At 37.9% G+C, this 27,286-nt stretch overlaps 1 protein-coding gene across 1 annotated transcript in view; it reads right to left on the reverse strand.

Annotated features, from left to right (window-relative positions):
• LOC124711575 (cubilin-like) overlaps positions 1 to 27,286 on the reverse strand; it is a gene marked incomplete in the record, with an annotated part of 644,865 nt that overhangs the window by 175,372 nt on the left and 442,207 nt on the right. The window contains 1 exon segment of the mRNA XM_047241722.1: positions 304 to 529. Coding sequence (XP_047097678.1) covers positions 304 to 529 — 226 coding nt within the window.

The raw sequence follows: 27,286 nt of genomic DNA on the forward strand, positions 1-27,286 counted from the left end.
TTAGCTGCTCACTGTTTCCTTTTCTACAGTAATGCAGAGCATGTAATTGTAAAATAAAACTATTACAAGAGTCTTTCTTGGCAATCTTTTAATTGGGCAATGAGTAGCCCCCATACTTCAGATTGTAACTAGACTTTACAGCAGACTTGAATCAGAGAAGTTTATTTTACATTAAACGTGTAAAGCAGTTGTAAGCACATATCCTATTCATGTTCATGCAGAGAGAAACTCTAAAAATGAATTTGTAGCAGTCAGTGAAGGATTCATCAAATGATTTCATAAATTGGGCATGAAATGGCTAACCTGAAATTACTGGAGATGTGTGTAGACTGAAGCCAGGCCCTGAAGGGTTAGGGCCTGTGTGATATTCAATCCAGACATAGTTGGTTTCTGAAATTACATCTGTTGCAGTGGTTGTACCTGCTGTTAAATGCACAATCTCTGGGGAATCAATGCTTCCTCCATTATGAATGGCAAAATAATGTTCTTCTCCAGGTCCTCCACGAAAGTTCACTTGGTAGAAATGCACCTGTGCTAACAATTATTTATATGAAACACACATCTGAAAACTGAGGCTACAAATTAAATCAGTAAATAGATAGCTATTTTTACTAATAGAAAAAAAAGAACAGTTAATGTAAAACAATCGGAACTTTTAACTCAAAATAATTGCTTTAAATATAACCCAAAAGGGAGAGAGAGATATAGAGACAAAGCAGTGGAAGAAATTGTATTTGGATTAGCAAGTTCAGAAATACCTCCCCCCCCCCCTCCCCCCCCAAAAAATTAAGTACTGTAACCTACATCCCTCTGAATCTGCTTATGGTACTCATCTCTTGCTCTCCCTCTACAATGTACACTTCCCTCCAATACTAAATTGGTGATCCCTTGATATCTTAGCATGTGTTGTAGCAACCAATCCCTCCTTTTAATCAAGTTGTGAGACTAGCTTCTTGTCTCCCAATTCTATTCACTACTTCCTTATTAGTTTTGTGATGTACTCATCTAATCTTCAGCATTCTTCTGTCACACCATATTTCAAAGTTTCTATTCTCTTCCTGTTTAAACTTTTTGTCATCCATGTTTCACTTCCATACATGGCTACATTCCAGACAAATGCCTTCATAAAAGGCTTCCTAACACGTAAGTCTATATTTGATGTTAACAAATTTCTCTTCTTCGTAAATTATTTTCTTGCCATTGTCAGTCTACATTTTGGCCATCATCAGTTATTTTACTGCCCAAGTAGTAAAACTCATCTACTATTTTTACAGGGTGTATACGTGGACGAGAAAAAAAAAAAAAAAAAACGGATTTCCCGGTTAAAAATAGAATTTCTCCCGGATGAAAACACACTTTTTCTGTGTTAAGTAGCAGTACAATTTTCCTTGGAACAGTGAAACTTATCAATCCTTTCAGTGGTTGTGGTTTTATACATCGGAGTAGAATTTCCAGGCACTTTAGAAAACGAAACTCAGGGGAAAAAATACGTTTTACAACATGCATACTGCATATTTTCGTATTACGAAAGTATAAATTCCAATTCCACCAAACACCGCACGTTACTTTCCGAAGGACTGAAATAGAGATTCCGATGCGCTTTTGTAAGCCAGTCATAGCTCATTACAAACGATCTCGCCGGCCAATGACAGCGGATATTCAGAGCGTAGCCAAAAGCAACATCACTGTTAAGTAGCGCTAACACAAAAATAGGAAAAGATAATAGTTTAAATGAATATACATAGTGTTGCTACAAGAAAAGAAAAGCTTTTACGTATAATATTGGTCTCTAAGATTAATAAGCTGCAAGAGTTTTTTTTTGCCGCATGTTACACTTTAAGATATATCACACAAAGTGCCAGTAAAATTTCTAACAACGACATAAATGTCTGATCTTCCGCGCTCGAAAATATTGTAAATGGTCGTACATTGAAAGTAATGCTTTTCAAAGAACCATTCCGAATATTTTCCCGCGACCTGTTAGATTCGTTTCAGCAGTTGTCAAACACTGCCAGATAACTGGCGTCGCCGCGCTTGCGTAGCTACAGTGACGCAGGAAGCCCGTTGCTTTCGTACGTGTAAAACATTAAAAGATTTTACATTATGTCATAAAAGAAACAAGACATTAGAGGATACTCCAAGAGCATCGAAATTTCGTGAACCACACTAAAATACATCATTCGGCTTAAAGTGCACATTCGTATGTCCAGATTCAGATGTAAATTTTCTTGGAGTACCAGTACTCAAGACTTGGCCACTGTTTCTATGTTTCGATACAGTGTATCGATACGTGGAACTGTTTCAGTGTTTCGGTACGGCTACGGTTCACTGTTTCGAAACAGTGGTGTTTCATTCCACCCCTGTCTCGGATAACTGGGCCACATTCGGTCTCGAGCCAGAAACAGAAACTGTATCGTTGTTTCAGAATAAGGCTGTTTCAGTCCACCAGTGCTTGGAACGGACTAATTGTATCGAAACAGCGATGTTTCATTCCCCTCTGTGTCGGACGAGATTCGGGCTCGGCACAGGTACTGAAACACATTTAACATACCACTTCATGAAACACTTTCAAGAGTGTCAAAATCTTTGTGACAAACAATAGCATGAAGATTAAGATATCCGAAAATAAAGCTTCGTTTCTAGCTGACTGTCATATTCCGAAATGGCGTAATATCTGCTTTATAAACACTAACCAAGCAATAAAACAACGCATACTATTCACATTCAAAATAATAAATATGTGAAAATCATTCAGTTAAATTACACTTTTTGATAACATACGCTTCTCTGTTCATGTACAGTAATCATATTATGAAACGTAAGTAAGCCTACAACATTTTGAATAAAAAAAGGCGTAGAGTGACAGTTATTAGACATATACATAAATCTGATGTAGGTATAATTGCAAGCAATCTGTTTGACATATCACTCATAGTGTAATGGTGAACGGGAAGGACTAGGAAGCATGGTGAATTTATAGTAACGGTTCGAAACACCTTGAAAGACAAAATTTTTTTCTTTTATATTTTGTTATTTATTCGAATTATTTGGCGTTATTTGTGAGTCTATAGTCACTGTGCCTATTATCCTCAATGATTCCCTTTGTGTGCATGGCAATTAGCAGGATGGGTATATTACCCATATAACGGAATGTGGGAATTCCAGTAGCATATCCGTTGTTTCTGCAGTTTGCTCCCACCTCCAGTTCCGTTCGTGGTGGCCTTTCTGTCTTCAGCTATGGCTGTCCTCAGCCAATTGAAAAGTATGAAAGCCACACGACACGAAAGCAGCGCATTTTCTGCAGAAATACGAAACTGCCAAGACGCCTAAGTGATAATTTCATACTTTCTGGGATATGATTAGCGCTCTCGCAACTCATTTGTGTTTATGTGGACATACGTATACAGTAGACATTCAAGATGATAAAATGTGTAGGTTTATTAGATTACAAAACACAAACTGTTTCACTGTTTCGAAACAGCGTATCGAAACATTACATTGTACTGTTTCATTTGTTTCGAAACAGTTACGTGTTTCAGTTTGCCCATCTCTACAGTACTGTATTATCTAATGTTTGGTTCCTTATGAAGGCATAATGCCATAAGTGCTAGAAGATGAAAACGTGAACTTTAAATGCAGTTAACAGTTGAAACTAGTCAATAGTGTGGAATTAAACACTTCATTTCAAATAAATTGACTGCCTCAGCAGAAAAGATTAATAAAAGTAAAATTTCTTTGAAAAATCGACAAAAATAACTTCATTGTTCTGAAAGACGCTCAACGGTTGACTGTCAAAAAGGTGGAAAAAAATAAAATAAAATCTAAAACTAACAACATATTTTAGCCCTGCGTAATTATGTGAATGTATTTTAATTGAATTGATAGCTCTCGGCCAAGACATCCGTTTTGTTTTCATTTGATGTGAGAGCAATAAACGAAGAGGAAACAGCAAAATCACTGAACGTAAACACGGGTCACGTGGAGACTACCACCTCCCCACTACAACTCAGACTGCTCTGTGCATCAGGTCCGGATCGACGATATTTCCAAACTGGGGCAATACTAGATAGTGCCGCTCCCCCTCCTTCGAGCGTTTGAGGCTGAACGCCAAAAATTTTAAAAAAATCGACTTTTATAAAATATCTTAATTTTGTAGCGCACATATTTCTGAAGAGTCTGATACATGAAACATATATGCTCGAGGGAAAGTGAGACATGTTATTTGGTCTTAAGTGTGCCAAAGTGCAGTGCCATGCCTCTTCACACAGCATTCTTCTGTCGCACGTCTCTGAATTTCGCTCTGTGGAATTCAAACATATAATATTTTGTAATGGGAGTCATCAAACTATATTCAGGACAGTGGAAATTAAAATGTCCTGTGGTGCCTCTCCTGCTCCAAGTCGGCCAGTTTGACATCCTGCCCCTCTTTACAGCCTATTAACTAATAACTTGCTGTTTTGTGTGACATAAAATTAAATATAGGATACATAAAACGAGTAAAGACAAGTGACAAGCAAGACAGTACACATTTCTTCAGTCCTTAATATCTCTCTGACCTTGCTCCAGCATGGTGTCCTTTCCTTTTTGTGAAAGGATCTATTATCTCACCAAACTTCATCAAACGTTTTGCCACTTCAAAAAAAGAAATGATGTTGTCTAATACTAAAAAATGTGTTAATACAAATTGAACCCAAGACCAGACGGAATATAATTCACTAAGTACCATATCAAATTCCTATTAGCCCAACTACAAGCAAAAAGTTTTATGTTAGGAAACAGTTTCACATTTCATTCATACTCTCTAGCTTCTGAAGCATTAGATCGAAAAGTAGTAGTACGAAATTTTTATATAAATTTGGAATCGTCATATTCTTCCGTAATTTGTGTGTCCCCCGTTTCTTCTCCTTCCTTAATCTAACAAACAATCTTTTCATCACTAATTCTGTAACTATTCCTGCCAGTGTCAAAACTTATTCTCTGGTTAACTTCACTAACCCTGCCACAATCACCAGTTTACTTAACCAGCATTTATTCTCCGGTTAGGCGTTATTACGTGTTCGTACAACGCGTTTTCCGCACTACTCCCAGAATAGAACTTTGGCGGCTGCTAGCCGGGGACTGTATAACTGGCCCTTAGTAGTGTGGCGGTCTGGCCAAAAATTTTCTGTCAAAATTTCATTTTCTTGGATATACGGAGGAGACAATACGCAATATTTGTTGCCTGTTATTCTTTTTATTCGTTTATTTACACTCTGGTAGTCTGAATCTATGGAATTCACTAGTAGTTATAACAACGCTGATCATTTGCAAACCCAATGAACCACATAAACGGCGATTGGCATTCACCCGTTCAGCTTTATTCCGCCCAGCTCGTATAGACCCGTCCCCTTTGGTCTGCAGGAAAGTTTATTTCTAGATGCGACGGGAATTCCCCTGGCAGAGACATCACGTACACTATGCAAGCATTCAAAAATCAACTTGCGAGTATTTCAGAAATCAACTTGGAATTTGTTCAAAAATGTTCAAAAACCAACAGGGATGCGTTCAAAATCATATGAGTAATCGATATACTAACGAGCGCTGGATGCTCGGCGCTTTGTGAAACAAGGCCTATTTCCTCAATAATATGAATTTGGCGCCTCCCTCCCCTTCCCCCACTGAAACTGTCACCCGGACAGATACCCCTGTTTGCCCCGCCCCCTAGTTCCGGGCCTGTTGCGCATACGTGAATCTGGCAGCTTAGGCGCACCACTAAAATTTTTCCGGATAGCATCTGACTGCTTGCTGCTATTGCTTATACTGCTAACTGCCACGCTTCTGTAGCCAGAAGCGGGAGAGGGTACTACTGAAGCGCGGCTCAAGTGTACATGCGCGTAAGCTCCCTCGCAACCGCTCAAACTAATCTAATGTAAACAATTGTGACGTCACGCTCATCGGAGGCAATTTGTTGTCATGAATAGTCTTCCTAAAGCCTTTGACACGTTTTGCTGTTGGCAAACGCTTGTATGAGCAATGTGTTTTGTTGTTGTATATGGTGCATTTCCTTTGCAACTTAAGTTTTATTTTCTTTTCTCTTCTCTCGTTCGTTTTTTATTGCTGCAGTAGCGAGATACAGTAATATTCTTTGTTAGAGTATTGGTTCTTACCAGTCAAAGTTACAAAAATTTAACTGAAAACTAAAACAATGAAAAATTCCCGGAATTCTAAAAAATTCCCGGGTTTTTACGGTTTTCTCCCGGATGAAAAAATTCCCGGGTTTTTCCCGGATCTCCCGGTTGTCCCGGGTCGTATACACCCTGTTTTGGTGACTTGTTTCCTAATCTAATTCCCCCAGCATAATCTGATTTAATTTGACTACATTCCATTACCCTTGTCTTACTTTTGTTGATGCTCATCTTACATCTTCTTTTCAAGAGACTATCCAATTTATTCAACTGCTCTTCCAGGTCAATTATAGTACCTTCGGGGAAACCTCAAGGTTTTTATTTCTCCTCCCTGAACTTTAACTCCTACTCCTAATTCTTCTTTGGTTTCCTTTACTGCTTGCACACTGTACAGATTGACTAACATCAGAGGTACCCTAAAAGCCCAGCTCATTCCATTCTCAACCATTCCTTCCCTTTCATGGCCCATGACTCTCATAACTGCCGTCTGGTTTGTATACAAGTTGTAAATATCCTTTCACTGCCTGTATTTTACTTTGATACTTTCAGAATTTCAAAGAGCGAGAGAGTATTCCAATCAACATTGTTAAAAGCTTTCTCTAAGCCTACAAATGCTATAAACGTATGTTTGCCCAAACCATTACAGAGGCTCCACCAGCTTGAACAGTCCCCTACTGACATACAGGGTCCATGGGTTCATGAGGTTGTCTCCATACCTGTACATGTCCATCCACTCGTTACAATTTCAAACAAGATTCGTCTGACCGGACAACATGTTTCTAGTCATCAACAGTCAAATGTCAGTGTTGATGGGCCCAGGCAAGGTGTAAATCTTTGTGCCATGCAGTCATTGAGAGTACACAAGTGGACCTTTGGCTCGGAAAGCCCACATTGATGATGTTTCATTGAACGGTTGCATGCTGACGCTTGTTGATGGCTCAATGAAATCTGCAGCAATTTGCGGAAGGGTTGCACTTCTGTCACGTTGAACGATTCTATTCACTCATTGTTGGCCCTGTTCTTGCAGGATCATTTTCCAGCCACAGCAATATCAGAGATCTGATGTTTTAATGGATTCCTGATATTCTTGGTACCTCATGCAATGGTCATACGGAAAAATCCCCACTTCATCACTACCTTGGAGATGCTGTGTCCCATTGCTTGTGCAGTGACTATAACACCATGTTGAAACTCACTTAAATCTTGATAACCTGCCATTGTAGCAGCTACAACTGATGTAACAACTGTGCCAGACACTTGTTGTCTTATATAGGTGTTGCTGACCGCACTACCGTATTCTGCCTGTTTACGTATCTCTGCATTTGAATATGTATGCCTACATTAGTTTCTATGGTGCTTTAGTGTATTTTCTTCTTTAATCGATTAATTCAGTTTCTCCTGTGTTATCCAAGGATTTCTACTAGGTGTTGTCTTTCTACCTTTTTGATCCTCTGCTATCTTCATTATTTCATCTCTCAAAGCTATCCCTTCATCTTCAACTGTATTCCTTTCACCTGCTGAAGTCAACCATTGCCTAATGCTCTCCCTGAAACTCTCAACAACATCTGGACCTTACAACATACCCAGGTCCGATCTCCTCACTTTACTCATTTTTTGCAGTTTCTTCAGTTTTAGTCTATATTTCATAACCAATAAATCATGGTCAAGAGTCCAAGTCTGTTCCGGGAAATCTCTCACAGTTTAAAATCAGGTTCCAAAATCTCTGTGTTACCGTAATATAATCAATCTGAAACCTTTTGGTGACTCTAGGTCTCTTACGTATAGAGTCTTCTTTCATGTTTCTTAAATCACGGGTTAATGATGATTAAATTATGCTCTCCAAAATTCTACCAGGCAGATTCCTCTTTCATTCTTTTATTCCTTCCCCCCCTAGTCCATATTCACCTACTATTTTTCCTTCTCTTCCTGTTCCTACTACTGAATTACAGTCACCCTCACAATTTAACTTTCATCTCCCATAACTATCTCAATAATTTCTTTTGTCTCATTATACATTTCTTCAGTCATTTCATCATCTGCAGAGGTAGTTGGCATACAAACCAGTACTGCTGTGATAGGTATGGGATTCGAATCCATCCTAGCTCCTTTAATGCATTCGCTATACTGTTCATAGTAGTTTACATGCATTTCTATTTTATTCATTATTATATCTACTCCTGCATTACCCTTATATGACTGCATTTATAACTGTGCATTAACCTGACCAGAAGTCCTGTTCTTCCTGCAACTGAACTTCACTAAATCTCACTACATTTAATTTCAACCTTTCCATTTCTCTTTTTAAGTTATCTAACCAATCTGCCTGATTAAGGAATCCAAAATTCCACACTCCGATCTGCAGAATGTCAGTTTTGTTTCTTGTGATTATGACATCCTGATATACATGATTTAAGATATAATAAACAAAGTTTTCATTAGAAAGACACTAACAATGTACTAATGGCAGTGGGTGAATGAGGGTAACTGAAATAAGAGTATGATCAGAAGCTAAGGAATTATGCAAGATACAATGAGTCGATGAAAGGGACAATTGAACAAATCGAATCTGCGGAGGGGGGTGGGGTGGGGTGGAGAGAGAGAGAGAGAGAGAGAGAGAGAGAGAGAGAGAGAGAGAGAAAGAGAGGGAGAGGGAGGGGGAGAGGGAGAAGGAGAGAGGGAGGGAGGGAGGGAGAGAGAGAGAGAGAGAGAGAGAGCAGTGGAATGGTTAGAAAAAATAATATTGCGTGGTAAAGGGAACAAAAGAAAATGAAATAAGGCATAAGAAAGGTAATATGAAGTAGATTAAATAAAGACAATAAGAAGTGGGAGAGTGATATGAAACTGCAGATTAGTTGTTAAGAAACAGAATTTCTGATCAGTACTTGCATTGTGGAGAGATGTCACACTGCCAATAGGCTCATATAAAAGTACACACACTATCCTAACATTTGCAATTAAGGAGAGAAGGATGAATTGGGGAAGATAAAAAAGTAAGGGAAGGTCTCTCAGACCCCAGACATCCTTACAACAGGTGGGCCCATCTTATCCTGGAGTCTGAGTGTTCCCCACTCATTTTTAACCTTCGCCAATCCATTCCTCTTTCCTTCCCCAAGAAAAGAATTATTAATTTCTAAAGCTAGGATAGTGTATATAGTTTTATACAAGTCTGTCAGAAGTATCGACATTTCTCCTGAAAGTAAGTGCGGATCAGCAATACTTTCTCATAATTTGTAATATCCTTGACTGAATTTTCCTTTACTTTTTAATCAGTATTGACAATCAATGTGAGTGTATTGAACGAATTGTATGGTATAGGCACTAGTGCTAAAAAGGTAGTCCAACTGATCTCGTGGTGCATTCACGATCCTGCAAAGTAGATAGGATTTTCAAACCATAAAACCACTCTAAGTGGCTATAATACGATGTTGTTTACAAAATAGCTATAATATGATGTTGTTTACACAATAAGTAGCATTAGAAACTTCATATAGACAAGAAAGCATCCTTCTATTAAGGCATCAGCACCTACATATTTAAACAGAACAGGCATTCAAAAACATTACTACTTTAACATTTCTACATTAACAACTTTCTACACACAGTTTTTCAGCATAAAACTTCAGTATGATTAACAACTCACACAAGCATATAGCCTAATCAGGGTATACTCATGATTGTATGAGGACAGGAGCAAGAATTATTGGTCTACAACAGAGATGGTTTTAGTACAAATGAAATTTTAATGGTGTTCTTCAGCATGCTCTACTTAGTTATTATATCCATTTATGCACAAAATTTCTCAACTATTAAGAAATTAACAATTAAATTCAAATGTGACTATTATTCTCTCAGAGATGATCCACCCGAAGAAGGAACCAAAACTTCAATCACATATGTAAAAATGGAGAAAGTGATAATATGGAATCAGAGGATCTTCAATTAAGGGGGAATAAAATAGCTGATGGTGTAGGCATAGAGTGTACAATTCATGTTACATAATGAATTAAAGATAAGAGAACATAGTGAAAAATGAGTGCTCAATTTGATGAATGCTTAAAAAATATCTCATTTTTATTTTAAAAAAGACCAAATTGATTTTGCACTCTGATCTGATACCTTGAATCAGATATGATTGCACAAATACATTAAAAAAATGAAACAGCGACCAAACTAGTTGGAGGAAGCCAGTGATCCTAAAACAAAAGATGGAAAGTTACAGACAGTTTTATAAGATGCACAAGGAATTCTTCGTTAAGGACTAGTAAGTGCTGCAGAAAGGTTATGGTTCAAGTGAGTGGAAACATACAAGAGAAAAAGCCTATGTATTGGCAGGAAATTCCATCTGTCACAAATCTGGATGGCCAATCACAAAACTAAGATATCTGAAGTATGAATTATTCGAATATCCACCCTATTCAACACTCTTTGGCATCCAATACTACAATAACAAAAGGAATTTGTGGCTACAAACTACAGCAAATCTAAGGAAGACATTACATCAGCTACATTTGATATTTTGCAGGCCTTTGAGAACTGCACTTCAAAGATGGAATTCATTAACTAGAAAAAAACTGGACAAAGTACAGTGATTTAAAAGGATTCTATCTACAATAATGATTGGCTGCTACAATATTACCACTGACCTATAAATCTGTGACCTACTACCATCACACATAAAGGTATAAAAATATAAACGTGAAGAAACAAAGTTTTATGGGATATTGGGATTAAAACAAACTTTCTGTTTGAGAAAAAAAAAAAAACGAAATAGTATAAGTCTAGCATACTGATTGCATAAAAATTACTGTTATTTGAAAATTTTCAGCAATCAACAGAAATTTTATTTCCACCCAGTGTATCTATGTCAACGTGAGATGCCCACTGTCCTTATTCCATCAAAATATTTGAGCAGTGAGGAGTAGATTTAATGAACTATTGCTCTGCATTGATAAACTAGAATCACCAAACCTGTCTGACATAATCTGGCTCATTAAACATTATGTGATTACTGGTGTAGATATGTTAAGCATTATATGATTTAGGTTACCGAGTTACTTCTGTGAGAAGAAGTTCCTACATTCATCAGGAATTGCCATAACTCAAATCATTAGGGGGGAAAAACCCACTGGCATTTTCTGTGAACAGGGTTGCCACAAGTTTCCCCCAAGTGAAACTCCCTAATATTTCCCTCATTTCAGACAAGTTTTTTAGCATTTTTCCCTGGAGACCTCAACGATGAACGGTAAGTAAAGACATAAGCTGACAAAAAATGTAAGGACTCCTGTATTTCACCCCCGTGTGAGCAAAAATCAACATCAACATCATTTGTAATAAACTGTTTTTAGATGGAGAAGGCAAGCAAAATGATATATGTGTTTCATTAAGACCACAGCTATTATTTTATTCCAATAAAATGAAACATATTTGGTGACTAAAATACGCGTTTCCTTGGAGTCGCAAGGCAGATTTAAAATACCTTCATTGATTTCAGAAATAACCTCAGAAAAAGGTAAGCCTCTTGAAAGAAGTTTATAAGGAAGGGAAGAGTTGTGTAAACCAACACTATCGGTGACCGCTAACAAAATGTTGGTTCTACTATGTTCGTTATTGTCAGTTATTACTCACTGTATGATTTTTCTTTCAAGAAATATATGAGCGCATAACGTACAAATCACCAGTGACTGACACAATTTTCTTCTTCTTATTGCCCATACTTTCTAATATACACATTAGTTTTGAAGTGCCAAAATGTACTAGAATAAAAAAAGTCTATAAAACGCTGCACTGTACAACATACTTAAGGTGAGACAGTCAACATTCCTGAAATCCATTGTCTGTGGCCTCTGGCCTACTGCGGAGCACGCAGTCCTGGGTCCTCGGATAAACAACTAGATCAGAAGGGCAGAGCTTGCATATTAGTGGGAAAAATGGGCTTCAGATCAGCAGGCCCAATCCATTAGGGATACCAGCAGAAATGGCCTGCAGTTTTGGCCCATCATGGAAGTCCACTCATGTGGCCAGCTATTCACATGTCACAGACACCATGTTGATGAAATGAGACCACATTGATCAATCCATGCAGCAGACAACTTGTGCAAATACTCTGAGAATCAATACTAGTGAGGATAGGCAGCAACTCATAGTAAAGATGATCGCTGAGCTGCAGACAGGCACATAGAAAAGACAATCACACTCTCACAACTAAATTTTCAGCCACAGCCTTTGTCAGAAAATGAAAGCACACACACATTAACACAATCAATTAGACACAACTCATGCACACGTAACCGCCATTTCCAGCCACTGCATCAACAATCTCTTAGAATCAGACCAAAACAAACCACTCCTCATGTCTGTGCTGACCACAAGTTGAGAGGGGGTTGGTAGGAATGGGAGAAGCAATAAGAATGAAGGAGTACAGAAGCAGCACATGTACTTACTCAGCTGCGCCCAGCCAGTGATGATGCATGACATCTCAGTAACTAAACCATTTCATCTACTGAGACAAAAACAACATTTTTCCAGTGTCTTTTTTTTTTTCCCCTGATTTTCCTGACATGTTTGAAATTCCCTGATTTCCAGAACTTGTGGCAACCCTGGTGAATTGTCAACGCCATTTGTCTGTGTAAATCACAGTACTCTTTTAACTAAATTAGAATTTATAGTGTAATAGGAACTACCACAAAATGGATTAAATTGTCTCTCTGACAAGGAAAAAAAGAAACAATCATCAAACAACTGGGAACTAATTATCTGTGGTGTCCCATAATGTTTCATTTTAAAGCTCATACTTTTTCTTGCGTTTTCAGCAGGACCATTATGAGGTGCCAATTTTGTTTCATTTGCAGATGTTACAATCAATAGCAAATCAAGTATAGTTTTATAAAGGTCTATTAATGAAATTTTCGTTGATATTAATAAATGGTTCCTAGCCCATTACTTCTCACAAGACTTTAAAAAGATTTCTCTTCTCTGTATTAGTATGAGATGATTAAATTCAGTAAAAAATAGAGATACACATATTTCATAAAATCTGTATATATTAACTATGTTTTGATTTGAACTTATAACTATGAAATTTTAATATATTGTTGAGACAAGAATGTAAAGTAGTGGTCCAATTTTTGACTACTGCATCTTAAATATCTTGGCCACAACCCACATCTGCATCTGAAAGGATCTCTCAGAGCACACAGAGAAAAGATCCAGATCCACTTTCAGTGTGTGCGTGGATGTGTGTCGGTGTGTCTATGTATATATCAATCATCTACTGAGACGAAAACAAGATTTTTCCAGTTTTTTTTTCCCCCGAAATTTCCCTGATATTTCCCGACAACAAGGGTCAGTTATAATGAACAGAAAGAGTATAGAGCCAGGCCAGGTCAGATGTTGGGAGGGAGGGGGCATGACTATTCAGAGCACCATATTCCCTACACTGTCTGAGACTGCACAAAATGTGTCCATGTAGATCACCAAAGAAGTTATATTTGTTAATTGATAAAATCTCCATGTTACTAAGAGCTCTGCATTAGATGTATAGAACTTTGCTAAATTTTCAATGTGTATAAGACTTAAATTCCCAGAACTATGTTGCAATAGTCAAATCAGTCATTATGAGCTTTTTATTGGATATTTTCTTTATGAGTGACTGTGCTAAATATGTGGCAATCTGCATATGATGAAATGAATTAGACTATTGTATCTGACAGATTCACTTCACTTAGGATGACAAGCTTTAATGACTGAAGCTTTCTGGTGGCAACTACACAGCAAATTTTCTGCACATATTTCATAAAATCTGTATATATTAACTATGTTTTGATTTAAACTTATAACTCTGAAATTTTAGTATGTTGTTGAGACAAGAAGGTGAAGTGGTAGTGCAATTTTTTACTCCTGCACCTTAAATATCTTGACCACAATCTACATTCGCATCTGAAAGGATCTCTCAGAGCACACAGAGATATGACCCAGTTCCACTTTCAGTGTGTGCGTGGGTTTGTATCTGTATATATATCATCTACTGAGGCATAAACAGGATTTTTCCAGCGTGTGTGTCTACACACACACACACACACATACACACACACACACACACACACACACACACACAGAGTTATAATAAACAGAAAGGTTATAGAGTCAGGTCAGGCCGAGGGGAAGGAGGGGGGGGGGGGGCATGAGCTATTCAGAGCACCACATTCCCTACACTGACTATGACTGCATAAAATGTGTCCAGGTAGATGACCAAAGTAGTTATATTTGTTAGCTGATACAATCTCCATGTCTCTAAGAGCTCTGCATTGGACGTGTAAGAACATTGCTAAATTTTCAGTGTGTATAAGACTTACATTCTTCTTCTCAGTTTTATTCATAGGAGCAACATACATATATTTGCCTCTAGGCAATGTTATTCAAAAGGTCAAAAATCTTCTTATTGTAGTCCACACAGAACGGAAGAGGTATTCCATCAAACCTGCAGAGCACTTACCAAGACAACAATGTTAAGATCCAACATCTCCGAGGAAGAATGAGTAATATTGAGAAACCTGCAGGGGCATGAGGAAATTGTAGTTCTGCCAGCCGACAAGGGCAGTGCTATGGTCCTAATGTCCTGTATGGTCTACAATAAGAAGATTTTTGATATTTTGAATGATTTTGTCTACAGACAGACAGATGTCAACCCTGAAAATAAAAACAAGGGGAAGATGATGACTCTTCTGTATGAGTCAGGCTTGTGGAGAGAAAAAAAACCATTAAGTGTCTTAGAAATGCATTACCAGTGAATATCTGGAGAAGCATGAATAACACTTATCACAGAGAAGTTTGATGTTTGTTTTACAGAACTTTTTAGGTACATTCTGATGTCAACTTTGGCCAACCTATACATCAAATGCTTTTGAAGCAAAGGCACTAGAGACCATCAGTTTGATAACAATGTTTTTCTATCAATATATGGACAACACATTTTGTAGTATCAGCACATAAGGTGAAAAACTTCAAGAGTTACTGTAACATTTAAACTCTATCAGTCATAACATGAAATACACAATGGAACTTAAGAGGGCCAGAAACCTTCCCTTGATGTATTAATTAAGAAAAGAATGGAGAGATCAATGGGACATGGTGTATATATTGAACTTATGCACACTGACCTCTCTCTCTAGATCTTGCACGATCACCATCCGTCACAAAGAAATTCACTGGAAAAGACTCTGATGCAGAGAGCTCCACCTCTTTCAAGCAAGGAAATCTTCACTGAAGAATTAGCTACAAATAACATTCTAAAAGTGATGGGTATTCAGATCATCAAATTGAATGGAAATTGCAGTCAGAATCAACAACACCTGAGATTGAGGAAGAGAAGTCAACCAGTTACCTACCTTACCCTGGCGCAATATCCAGAAAGGTAGTACAATGGCATCCATTGCACTTCATTCCTTGCAACTAAGATAGCAAGTTTCCCTAGTATGGTTAAGTCTCTGAACATTTCTAGTGAATGCAGCATGTCTTACAGGGGATAGATTATTGGAACAGTCCAGGACAAATGCAAGGAACTGACTAGAACAACCAAGCAAATCAGCTGTCACCCAGCACTGCCTTAAATATAATCAGGAACTGAAATAGGATGAAACCAGTATCATGGCATAAACGCCTAGTTTCTGGGACAGCATAAATATGAAGACTATGAAAACAAAGATGTCAGAAAACCTAATAAACAGGGATGGAGATTTCAATTTAAATAAGCCATGGAGTCCCGTACAAGTTTATTAAGATCTCACTGTCCATCACATCCACTAGAGCTGAAAAACACTGAGAGAATTTCCATTTCAAAGAACACCAGTACAGGCTCTGAAAAACATAACAGCATCAAAGGGGATGGTAGTGTCAGAAATTCAACTCAGCTACAAATAGCATTACTTCACATCTGCTTGGAGTCCAAGCAGTGAATACACATAACTGCAAAAATCACAGCATCAGAAGAAAATGGCTTGATCAGTCATCAAAATATTGTGCATAAAAATGGAAACAATAAGCTGGTGGAACACCCTGGAGCACACTATTACTTGTTAAGAAAATGAAAGAACTGACCAATAAAATAAGAGTAGGAAAACCACAGCGGCTAACGTTTCAAGGTATTAACAAAAGTTAGTAATTTTTTTAGTGAAGAAAGAGGAAAATTTTGGTAGAATACAAAGATAAATATTGAAACAGCACATAAATTACTTAAAATTCTTCACTTCATATAAGAGTTTCCGAGACACTGGGGATTGAAAAGTGCAAGTGAGCCATTTTAAGAGTGGTCATCTTACTGACATTCTAAATATCAACAATGCACAACAAGCCTTACAAAGATCTGCACACTCCATGCTGCACTACTTCTGTTACATGTTGGAATCTACATTCCGGTACGTGAAATTTAGAATATGCAGATGTTTTCTTTTTCGACATCTAGATCATATTATGTATTGGGAAGTATCTTCAAAGTTTCACACATGACAGAGTGTACCTATGTGGTCACAAACAGGAGGTTGAAGTGCAATATACTGACCATAACAAAATCAGCTACTACTATTCAGGATATGAAAATGTTAAATATGGCGTCCCTCAAGGATCAGTATTAGGACCCATTCTGTTTCTCCTCTATGTCAATGATCTTATGTACAACAAGTATTGCCAAACTACCCTCCAATTTGCAGACGATGCAAGCTTCCTTATTAGTGGTAAAACAGAAGAAAAACTAAAAGACTCCACTATCAAAACAATGAACAGTGTAGAACAGTGGTTCAGCTACAACAAGCTAATTATAAACAAAGAAAAGACAGTAGCACTGAATTTCTATAATAGAAAAGGAAGACACCACCCAAACACAGAAATAGAACTTAGGGACAGAGTTCTTGAAAGAGTTGACAGCACTAAATTTCTGGGACTCTGGCTCCAGGACAACACAAAATGGGAGGTACATATTGAATATTTGCAAAGAAAACTAAGCAAAACCTGTTACATGATACGGATCTTAAAAACTTGTTGCAGCAAAGCCAGCCTGTTAAATGTATACTACTCCTATGTGCACTCTGTAATTAAATATGGCATAATCTTCTGGGGCAATACAACAACAAATATTAAACTTTTCAGGACGCAAAAGAGAATACTAAGAATTATTGAAGGGGTAAACAATACGAAATCGTGCAGACCCATATTCAAAAAACTGTGAGTTCTTCCGCTTCCTTACATTTTTATCTATGAAACATCAGTTTCATCAAACAATATATCGATAGACACCCAGATATCTTATTAAAAAATGATGATATACATGCACACAATACAAGGCAAAAATCTGACCTTCATGTGAAACAGATGAGAACATCATTGTGCCAAAAAGGCACACTGCATACTGGGATAAAGATTTTCAATAATCTACCTAAACCTATTAAATCAATAGGTAAACTCTGTAGTTTTAAGTCTGAAGTAAAGGCATATTTAATTGATCATTGCTTTTACAGTCTGACAGAATATATAAAAGCCAAACAACAAAAATAAAGATGCACTATTAATATTCTACTTCGTATGTTGCCTGTAATGTTTGTTGTATTTATGAATCTGTGCTAAATTACTTCAATATCTAGTCCTTAGGATTGCAATACAAACTGTATTTTATCTTGTAAATACCTAACCAGTCCAATATCCTTGTATGTATTCTATACATATAAGATTTGAAGGACTAAATAAATAAATAAATAAATAAATAATGTGATGAGTGCTATCATCTGCAGAACCTCCAAACCTCAGTGCTTTTTAACAATCCTTTGTTTAGATGGACAGGAGGATTAATTCACTGGAGTTTGACATACAGCATCAGAGGATGAAATAAAATACTCCCAACATTTATGGTTAAATTCAGTATCATTGTTTCAATAAAATATGTACTCCATTTACTGGATGAATTTATGTACTAATCTACATCTACACTGTGCAAATTATCATGAAGAGCATGGCAGAGGGTACGTCCCATTGTACCAGATATTAGGGTTTCTTCCTGTTCCGTTCAAGTATGTAGTGTGGGAAGAATGATTGTTTAAGTGCCTCTATGTCAGCAGTAATTATTCTAATCTTTTGGGATGGTTGTCAATATGGCCATCTCTACGTTCTGAATTTTTTCATACCCGTGAGAAGAGATGGTTACTAATAGGAACTTTTATGAATTGTGAATCACATGCAGTATTCTCTTCACCATAAGAATAATACGAATATAAACATTTTGCCATGTATTGTTTCGTGTTTGCTGCTATCTCACTTAAATCCTGTCTGCCTAATAAACTACGAAACTAGAGTCAGACAACAGTAAACGTGTAAGAATATACATATCATGTCATGTTTATATTCGTATTATTCTTATGCCTGATAGTGATACAATCAGAAACGAAGCACGGTAATTGACTAGAGTTTTAAATCTAAGACGACTCTAATTTTTGTGCAGAATGTAATGTACTAAAGAGGCGCCTGCAAAGATTTTCAAACGGAGAAAAATTTTCGCTAAACTCTCGTTCAGAACATCTTCTATCATACTCAGTCTATTATTTTGTTATTGTTGATCATTATCAAAGAAAGCAGCAGTGTAAGTAACAACAAATAGCAGTCTCTTGCTGTTGTTTCGGTTATGAGACCATTCCTCTCTTCTTCTTCTTCTTCTTCTTATTTTTTTTTTATTTTTTTTTTTCTTTCTTTTTTTTTTTTTTTTTTTAAATGCCGCGGTACCGCGCACAAAAGCAAGCCATGCCACGACAAACAATGCATGACAGTACAGTAATGCATTTTCAGCTTAGAGTGACGTAAACACCTATAACAAAGAGAACGGCGCACTTATCAGTTCAAAGAAAAATATGCAATCAATTCAAACCAGATGAAACACGTGAAAAAGGAATGGTACCCATATAAATATGGACGGAGCACCTGACGCATAGCAATGGCTACCTGGTTAAGCTTAACTGCTAAACTTATGACTCGAACCAAACTACTGTAGCTGTATCGTCAATCATTCGACCTACATTGTGTCTCATATTACAATGGACCAACTTTGTTTTGATTTGGAGGTGTGGCCTAAAATTTTTCTCTCCTCTTGAATTTCGAGTCTCAAATTTCAGGTGCAGCGTAGATTCAGGAAAATTTTTTTTCCTTGATTTCGAGTCTCATTTTTCAGGTGCAGCTTAGATTCGAGTAAATACGGTATATGAAGGGGGTTGTAGTATATTCCTAGAGTAATCATCTAAAGTTGGTTCTAGAAACTTTGTTAACAGACTTTCTCGGGAGAGTTTATGCCTGTCTTCAAGAATTTGACATTTCAATTCCTTCAGTATCTCTGTGACACTTTCCCATTGATTAAACAACCCTGTGACCATTTGTGCTGCTCTTCTCTGTATACATTGAATACCCCTTGTTAGTTCTATCTGGTATGGGTCCCACACACTTGAGCAATATTCTAGAATGGGTGGCATGAGTGATTTGTAAGCAATCTAATTTGAAGACAAATAGCACTTGCCCAGAATTCTGCCAATAAACCAAAGTCTACCACCTGCTATACCCTTGACTGAACCTATGCAATCTTCCACTTCATATCCCCACTAAATGTTACACCCAGGTATTTGTATGAGCTGTCCGATTACAACAGTGTTTCACTGATATTATAGTCATAGGATACTATGTTTTTTTGTTTTGTGAAGTGCCAAATTTTACATTTCTAAACATTTAGAGCAAGTTGCCAACCTCTGCACTGCATTGAAATCTTATCAAGATCTGACTGAATATTTATTCAGCTTCTCTCATATAGTACTTCATTATAGATAATTGCATCATCTGCAAAAAGCCTGATTTAACTGCAAAATCATTAATACACAACATTAACAGCAAGGGTCTCTACACACGTCTGTGGGGCATGCCCAAAGTTACTTCTACATCTCATGATGACTCTCCATCCAAGATAACATGCTATGTCCTCCCTACCAAAAAGTCCTCAAGCCAGTCACAAATTTCACTTGATAACCCATATGATCGTACTTCTGACAATAAGTGCAGGTGTGGCACTGAGTCAAATGCTTTTCAGAAAACAAAACACTGCATCTACCTGGTTGCCTTGATCCAAAGCTTGCAGTATGTCATGTGTGAAAAGTGTGAGTTGGGTTTCAAATGATCGATGTTTCTGAAAACCATGCTGAATGGCATTGAGAAGGTCATTCTGTTCAAGATACCTCATTGTGTTTGAACTCAGCATATGTTCTAAGTTTCTACGACAAACTGATGTCAAGGATATTGAACAGTAGTTTTGTGGCTCTACTACCCCTCTTGTAGATGTATGTGAGCTGTGCCTTTTTCCGAGAACTGGTCACAGTTTTTTGTTTGAGGGATCTACAATAGATTACAGTGAGAATAGGGGCTAACTCAGCTGCAAATTCAGTGTACAATCTGATAGGGATTCCACCGGGACCTAGAACTTCGTTCAATTTTAATTATTTCAGCTGTTTCTCAACACCACTGACACTAATACTTATTTCATTTATTTCATTCATCTTTCAGTGGTACAAGGATTAAATTGGGGCAGTTCTCTTGGGCTTTTCATTGCAAAGGAACATTTGAAAAGAGAGTTAAGCATTTCAGCTTTTCCTTTGCTACCATCAGTTTTGCTAGGACTGGACACTAACTTTGGTGCCATTAACAGCCTTTACATACGACCAGAATTTCTTAGGATTTTGTGCAATGTCATTTGACAATATTCTGTTATGGTAGTCATTGAAGCCATCACAAATTGCTCTCTTGACAGCCAAACGTCTTTCATTCAGTATCTCTCCACTTTGTTTTCAACCTACTGTGCACTAATCTCTGTTTCTTTAGGAGTTTCTTTACAGTGACTGTATATCATGGAGGTTCCATCCCACTATGAACTGTTCTACTGGGTATATATCTATCCAGTGTGTGGTCAACTATTCTTTTAAACTTGGACCAAAGTTCCTCTACATGCTCCTGACCTGTACCAAGAGTTTCAAGTTCCTCATTGACATGTGACATTACTGAATTTTTATCTACTTTACTGAAAATATATATCTTTCTGTTTGTTTTAGTTTTCCTTTGTACTGTGGTAATCATTGTTGCCACAACTGCACCATAGTCACTGAAACTAGTTTTGATGTGGAAATCCTCAAAGAGGTCAGATCTATTTGTTGCCATTAGATACAATATATTTCCATCTGGAGTAGGTTCCTAACTATTTGTTCTAGGTAGTTTTCAGAGAAGGCATTTAGTAAAGTTTTACACTAACAAAATTGTAATTTTCCCAATTAACTGTTGGATGATTAAAGTCTCCACAAAAGATCAGAGTATGATTGGGGAACTTGAGAACAAGTGAACTCAGGTTTCCTCTGAAGTTTTCAGGGATCGAATAATCATTTTATGCCCACCCCTGATATTGAATCTTGCCCAGATAAGCTCACATGCAGCTTCAATTTCTATCCCGGTGGACCTGGGTTTTTTGTCTACTGTGACAAATACACCACCTGCATTTCCCATTTGCCTATCCTTTCAATATATGCTTAAATTTTCCCCAAAGATCTTACTGCTATCAATTTCAGGTTTCAAACAGCTTTCTGTACCTAGTATTATGTGAGATTCACTACTTTTCATGGGCACTTCAAACTCTGACACCTTGTTGAGAATGCTTTGACAGCTTATCATTAGAATTTTAATACTCTCACCCCAGGGAGGCATTTCTTTTGATATTATACTGATACTTCTGGGTTTCCTACAGCTATTGTTATCTGGATAGGATGGTGCATCACCTAATCTAAAAACCCATGAGTGCATCCCACACACCGTCAGCTACCTGAGTGCCAGCCTGTGATGTGTAGTGCACATCTGACCTATTTAGGCGACCTTACAGCTCTCAAGTCCATGAAGTCACAACCTAGCTTGTCATAGAACCATTGAAGTCTCTGGTTCAGTCCTTCCACTCAACTCAGAACCAAAGGGCTACAATCTGTTCTGGGAACAATGCTACCTATTGTGAGCTTCATTGAAACTCCACATTCAAGGCTGGTATTCTTAACTTTCTCTGCCAGTTGCTAGAATGACCCAAGAATGACTTCGGAACCTAGACAACAGGCATCATTTGTTCCAACATGCACCACAACCTGCAGTTGGTCGCAGCCTGTTCCCTCAAGGGCTGCTGGAATAGCCTCTTCAACATGTTGAATGAGGCCTCCAGGCATACACACTGGGTACACCTGTCCCGTGCTGCCATTCCCCTAAAATGTACCATCATTCACTGTACATTTGAACTGCCAATGATTAATAGACCCCTAATCTTTTGTGTTTGCTTGGTTGATGAATCACATTTCTTGTACACTAGGTTGATGATCATGTCTGGATGCACCATCATTCAGGTGAACTATAGCACGCACCATGGATGCAGGCTGAAGGATATTATGGTATGGGGGACATTCACCTCAACCGTTCATGCTTGATGCCTTCCCCAACTGCAATGGCATCTTCCAGCATGATAACTGCCTATGTTATAAGACCAGAAGGGCTACAGTGCTATGTGGAACTTGATAGCGAACACACATTGACGTATTGGCTATCAAATTCACCTCATGTGAACTCAATGAAATACATCTGGGACAAATCTGTGTGCCCACAAACCATCAGCTCATAATTTACGGGTATTATGTGACCAGTGTGAAGAAATATGGTACCCCTTCCCTCTGGAAACCTACCAAGGAATTACTGAATACACACCATTCAGAACCGCTGCTGTAATGAATTCTGATGGTGGACAAACATGATATTAAGCAGATGGTCATAATGATTCAGCTCATCAGCATATGTCAGCTGGAAGATGTATAAGGTACAAAACTGAACAGTATGGAAAAACTGTGGGAGACAGTATCTCAGAGAATAATGAACAAAGCTGAGGTTGGACAAACATATGTTCAGGAAAACTATTTCAAAGAAGTTGGAGATGATTTTATTTACTGTACATAGTAATTTCCAGGGGATGAAACCATGATGTGCATCCTAGAGGAGGAACCTGAGTTGTCACCTAGGTAACTTGTGGTACTCTGCACAACCTGCAGTGTGAACTTCTCCACTTGTTTAAATACATCAGCTTGCAGCCAACACCATTACAGGCAGCATGAATGTGCCATACCAGAACTGACAGGCCTCAGGTGGGCTTCACTTACAAGATATCTTCCACATGTCTCTATACGTAGAAGCTGAAAGAATTGAGGTACAGTAAGAAAGTGGGCCACACAAATGATACTTCACCTCTGAGGAGTCATGAAAGGGGCCTACATGTATACTGACGATGAATAAATAATGGTGGTTTACAGCCATCATATCACAGTGAATCTGCAGAGGCCACAGATGTGTCGTGAAGGCCCTTCAATAAGCAAATAGTATAGATGACAAAAATCCAAGAAAGATTGTATCCTGCTGCATAAACCATCAACAAAATTATTTTTATAGAAAAAAAGTTTATCAGTGATAAATACTGGATTTCCAGATGAGATCTCCGGCAAAGTGCAGCTCACAACAGTGAACATAGATACATAGTGTGCATCTGGCCTCCATGGTCATCCATTCCCACCAACATGCTTGGTTTATTCAATCTTGCAAATAGTTTATGGACTGATTATAGTAGATGACAATACTTTTCTTGGTGCAGACATACAGTCACTCACTACTGTTTGCCTGTGCATCACGTTACCTAGCACTAGCACTAGAATTTTATTAACATCTAAAACCCCCAAAGTGATGTAAATGAAGCTGAGATGAGTAATTTGATATAATTCACATGGAGTAACAAATGTATCCCAAGAATGTTGACTAATGTAAATACTGGATTTCCAGATGAGATCTCATGCAAAGTGCTGCTCGCAACAGTGAACATAGATACATAGTGTGCATCTGGCCTCCATGGTCATCCATTCCCTCCAACATGCTTGGTTTATTCAATCTTGCAAATAGTTTATGGAATGATTATAGTAGATGACAATACTTTTCTTGGTGCAGACATACAGCCACTCACTACTGTTTACCTGTGCATCACGTAACCTAGCACTAGCACTAGAATTTTATTAACATCTAAAACACCCAAAGTGATGTAAATGAAGCTGAGATGAGTAATTTGATATAATACACATGGAGTCACAAATGTATCCCTAGAATGAGGACTAATGTTGAACATGTGGCATCATCAGATGACATGTCTCACTGCAGATGCAGCTGTTGGGCTCGTTGATCTTACTTTTGCTGGTACGGGCAGTGCTACATGTCACTCCACTAGGCTACTCTGTTTTTGTAAATGTAAGTTTATTCATCATAGGATTGGATTATTATTTCTGCAAGTGTGAAAATAGCAGCATAAGTTGTAAAGCTAATATATATAAAATTGTAGACTACACAATGGCATATCCCACAATTTTGTGCATCTCACCTTCAGAGTTTATGCTCAACACATCATTTTGATTGCCACAGTTTTCTAAACATCACATTGAAAGCTTCAGAATTTTACACAACCATAAATGCACATGTTATAACCAGGAATTAATCACACTAAACCAAGCACTGCATGATAAATCACTGTGTGTAGAAAGTTGAGTCCTCCTCCTACTGGAGAGTAACCTTCATAATGCTCTCTTCATGTAACAAGAAAATGATGACAGGACGTGAAGTGTTGCATAATAATCCAGCTACTACATTTATGTATGGATAGGTGAACTGGGGAGAAACAGCTCAGATTTAGAAGATGAAAAGGAACAAAGATACTACTGACCTGCTAAGAATCATAGGGGAAAGGTATATTGAAAGGCAGAAAAATTTATGTTGCTTATACTGACATGGAAAAAGCTTTCAACATAGTACAATGGAAGAAGCTGATGTATATTTTGAAGAGAAAAGGAGTAAACTTGAAGCAGAAACAATGGCACAGAATCTATATTTACAACAGTAAGTAAGGATAAGGATTCGAAATGAAATGTCAGAAGGAAATAGCATTGGAAGGGGTATTAAACAAGGTTGTTTCCTCTACCCTTTATTGCTCAATTTATACATGTATGAAATTATTGCAAATGGCTTAGATGGGAAAAGAGGAGTATGTATTGGTGGAAAGAGGCAGAATGTATAAGATTTACTGATAACTCACTATTAGTGGCAGAGAATGAACAAACTGTAAATAAAATGATCTGAATGAGGTTTGTGTGGAATATGGAATGCGTATCAATACAGAAAAAACAGAATATGGCAATTGGCAAATGAAGGAGATGCTGGAAAATATTAAGATATGAGAAGTTATTATTAGTCAAGTAAGAGCATTTAAATGTCTTGGGAGAATGACCACTGAGGACTTGAGATGCAACCAGGAGGTGAAAATGCACATTGTTATAGCAAAGGAGGCATTCAACAGAACCACGAGATTATTATGCAGCAAACTAGATAAAGGTATGAGGAAAATACTTGGTACGTGAGTAATTAAAGACTGTTGGAAAGAGTTGGTGAGAGGAGAAGACTGTTGCAGGTTGTAAGAGAAAGGAAGAAGAAATGGATGGTACATTTGTTGAGATGGATGTGCTTGCTAACAGCTGTCTTGGAAGAGTAGTTCTTGTGACGAGGTTGAGAGGAAGTAGGAGAAACAAGTTAATAGGTGACATAAAGGGAATTACTCGGACCTGAAGAGGATGGCAGAAGACAGGAAACCATGAAGTGCTACCATGTGAAAACCTGCCTTTTGGCAGAACACTGACAGTGATGATGTACTGAAAATATTTTAACTGTGGTTTTAGATGATTGCCTGTGTGGGCTCTCTGTTACAGTTAACCTTATTCTATGCAAAGAAGGAAATTTTAAAATGTGTGCTGCTGAGGATGGGAATTCACATGACACAATTTCAATGATAATGAAACTATTATTTAATTTCTTTATCAAGGTGACAATGTTACACTGTGGGCTGCAGAGCATTGGATAGAGAAGAAGTCATTTTATTATTTAGCTTAATCATGTTCTACACTGCATACTCCACATTCCATTTTTTATGTAATTTAATTTAGTAAAATGAAAAATTAAAAAATAGACTGCCACAGAGTAGCAAAAACTGGTTCATAACAAGCAACAAATAAATCAACTCATCAAGTGATGGCAGGAGAAAAAACAAACATATAAAAGTATTGAAATCTGCAAGCTTTCAGAGCCAGTGATTCCTTCTTCTGGCAAAAGGGATGAAGGGGAAGGAAGAGGGCTGAAGGAAAAGGACTGGTGAGGTTTAGGAAATGGGCAAAATTTGAAAAAGTTGCCTGGAATTCCAAGTCAGTAGAGACTTGTTGGATGGGTAGAGAAGGAAAGGCTGAGAGCTTAAAGATGGAAGATAGAGTAATTCCCAAGACACAGACGACAGTCAAACATCATGTATGAGTTAATTAGAGTGGAAAGCTAAGTTCACTGTATATGGTGGAGGTGGGTGGGATCGACAGGTCAGAAAATAAAAGCTACAGAAAACTAAAAGGGAGTGAAGAAAGGAATAGTTACTGAGAAGAAATTCTGAGACTGAAGATATTAACATAAATTAAGGCCTTATTTATGTTACAGGACCAGGGTGTAAATGTGGACAAGATAAAAATTTTACAGAGTTTTTCTGGATTTCCTGGCTAAAAACACACTTTTTCCTCAGTGAAAATACACTTTTTCTGGGAGAAAGTATACTTTTTTCATGTTAAGTGCCAATATACACTCCTGGAAATGGAAAAAAGAACACATTGACACCGGTGTGTCAGACCCACCATACTTGCTCCGGACACTGTGAGAGGGCTGTACAAGCAATGATCACACGCACGGCACAGCGGACACACCAGGAACCGCAGTGTTGGCCGTCGAATGGCGCTAGCTGCGCAGCATTTGTGCACTGCCGCCGTCAGTGTCAGCCAGTTTGCGTGGCATACGGAGCTCCATCGCAGTCTTTAACACTGGTAGCATGCCGCGACAGCGTGGACGTGAACCGTATGTGCAGTTGACGGACTTTGAGCGAGGGCGTATAGTGGGCATGCGGGAGGCCGGGTGGACGTACCGCCGAATTGCTCAACACG

The sequence above is a fragment of the Schistocerca piceifrons genome, chromosome 8 (genome assembly GCF_021461385.2).
Source record: "Schistocerca piceifrons isolate TAMUIC-IGC-003096 chromosome 8, iqSchPice1.1, whole genome shotgun sequence".
Taxonomy (NCBI): Eukaryota; Metazoa; Arthropoda; class Insecta; order Orthoptera; family Acrididae; genus Schistocerca; species Schistocerca piceifrons.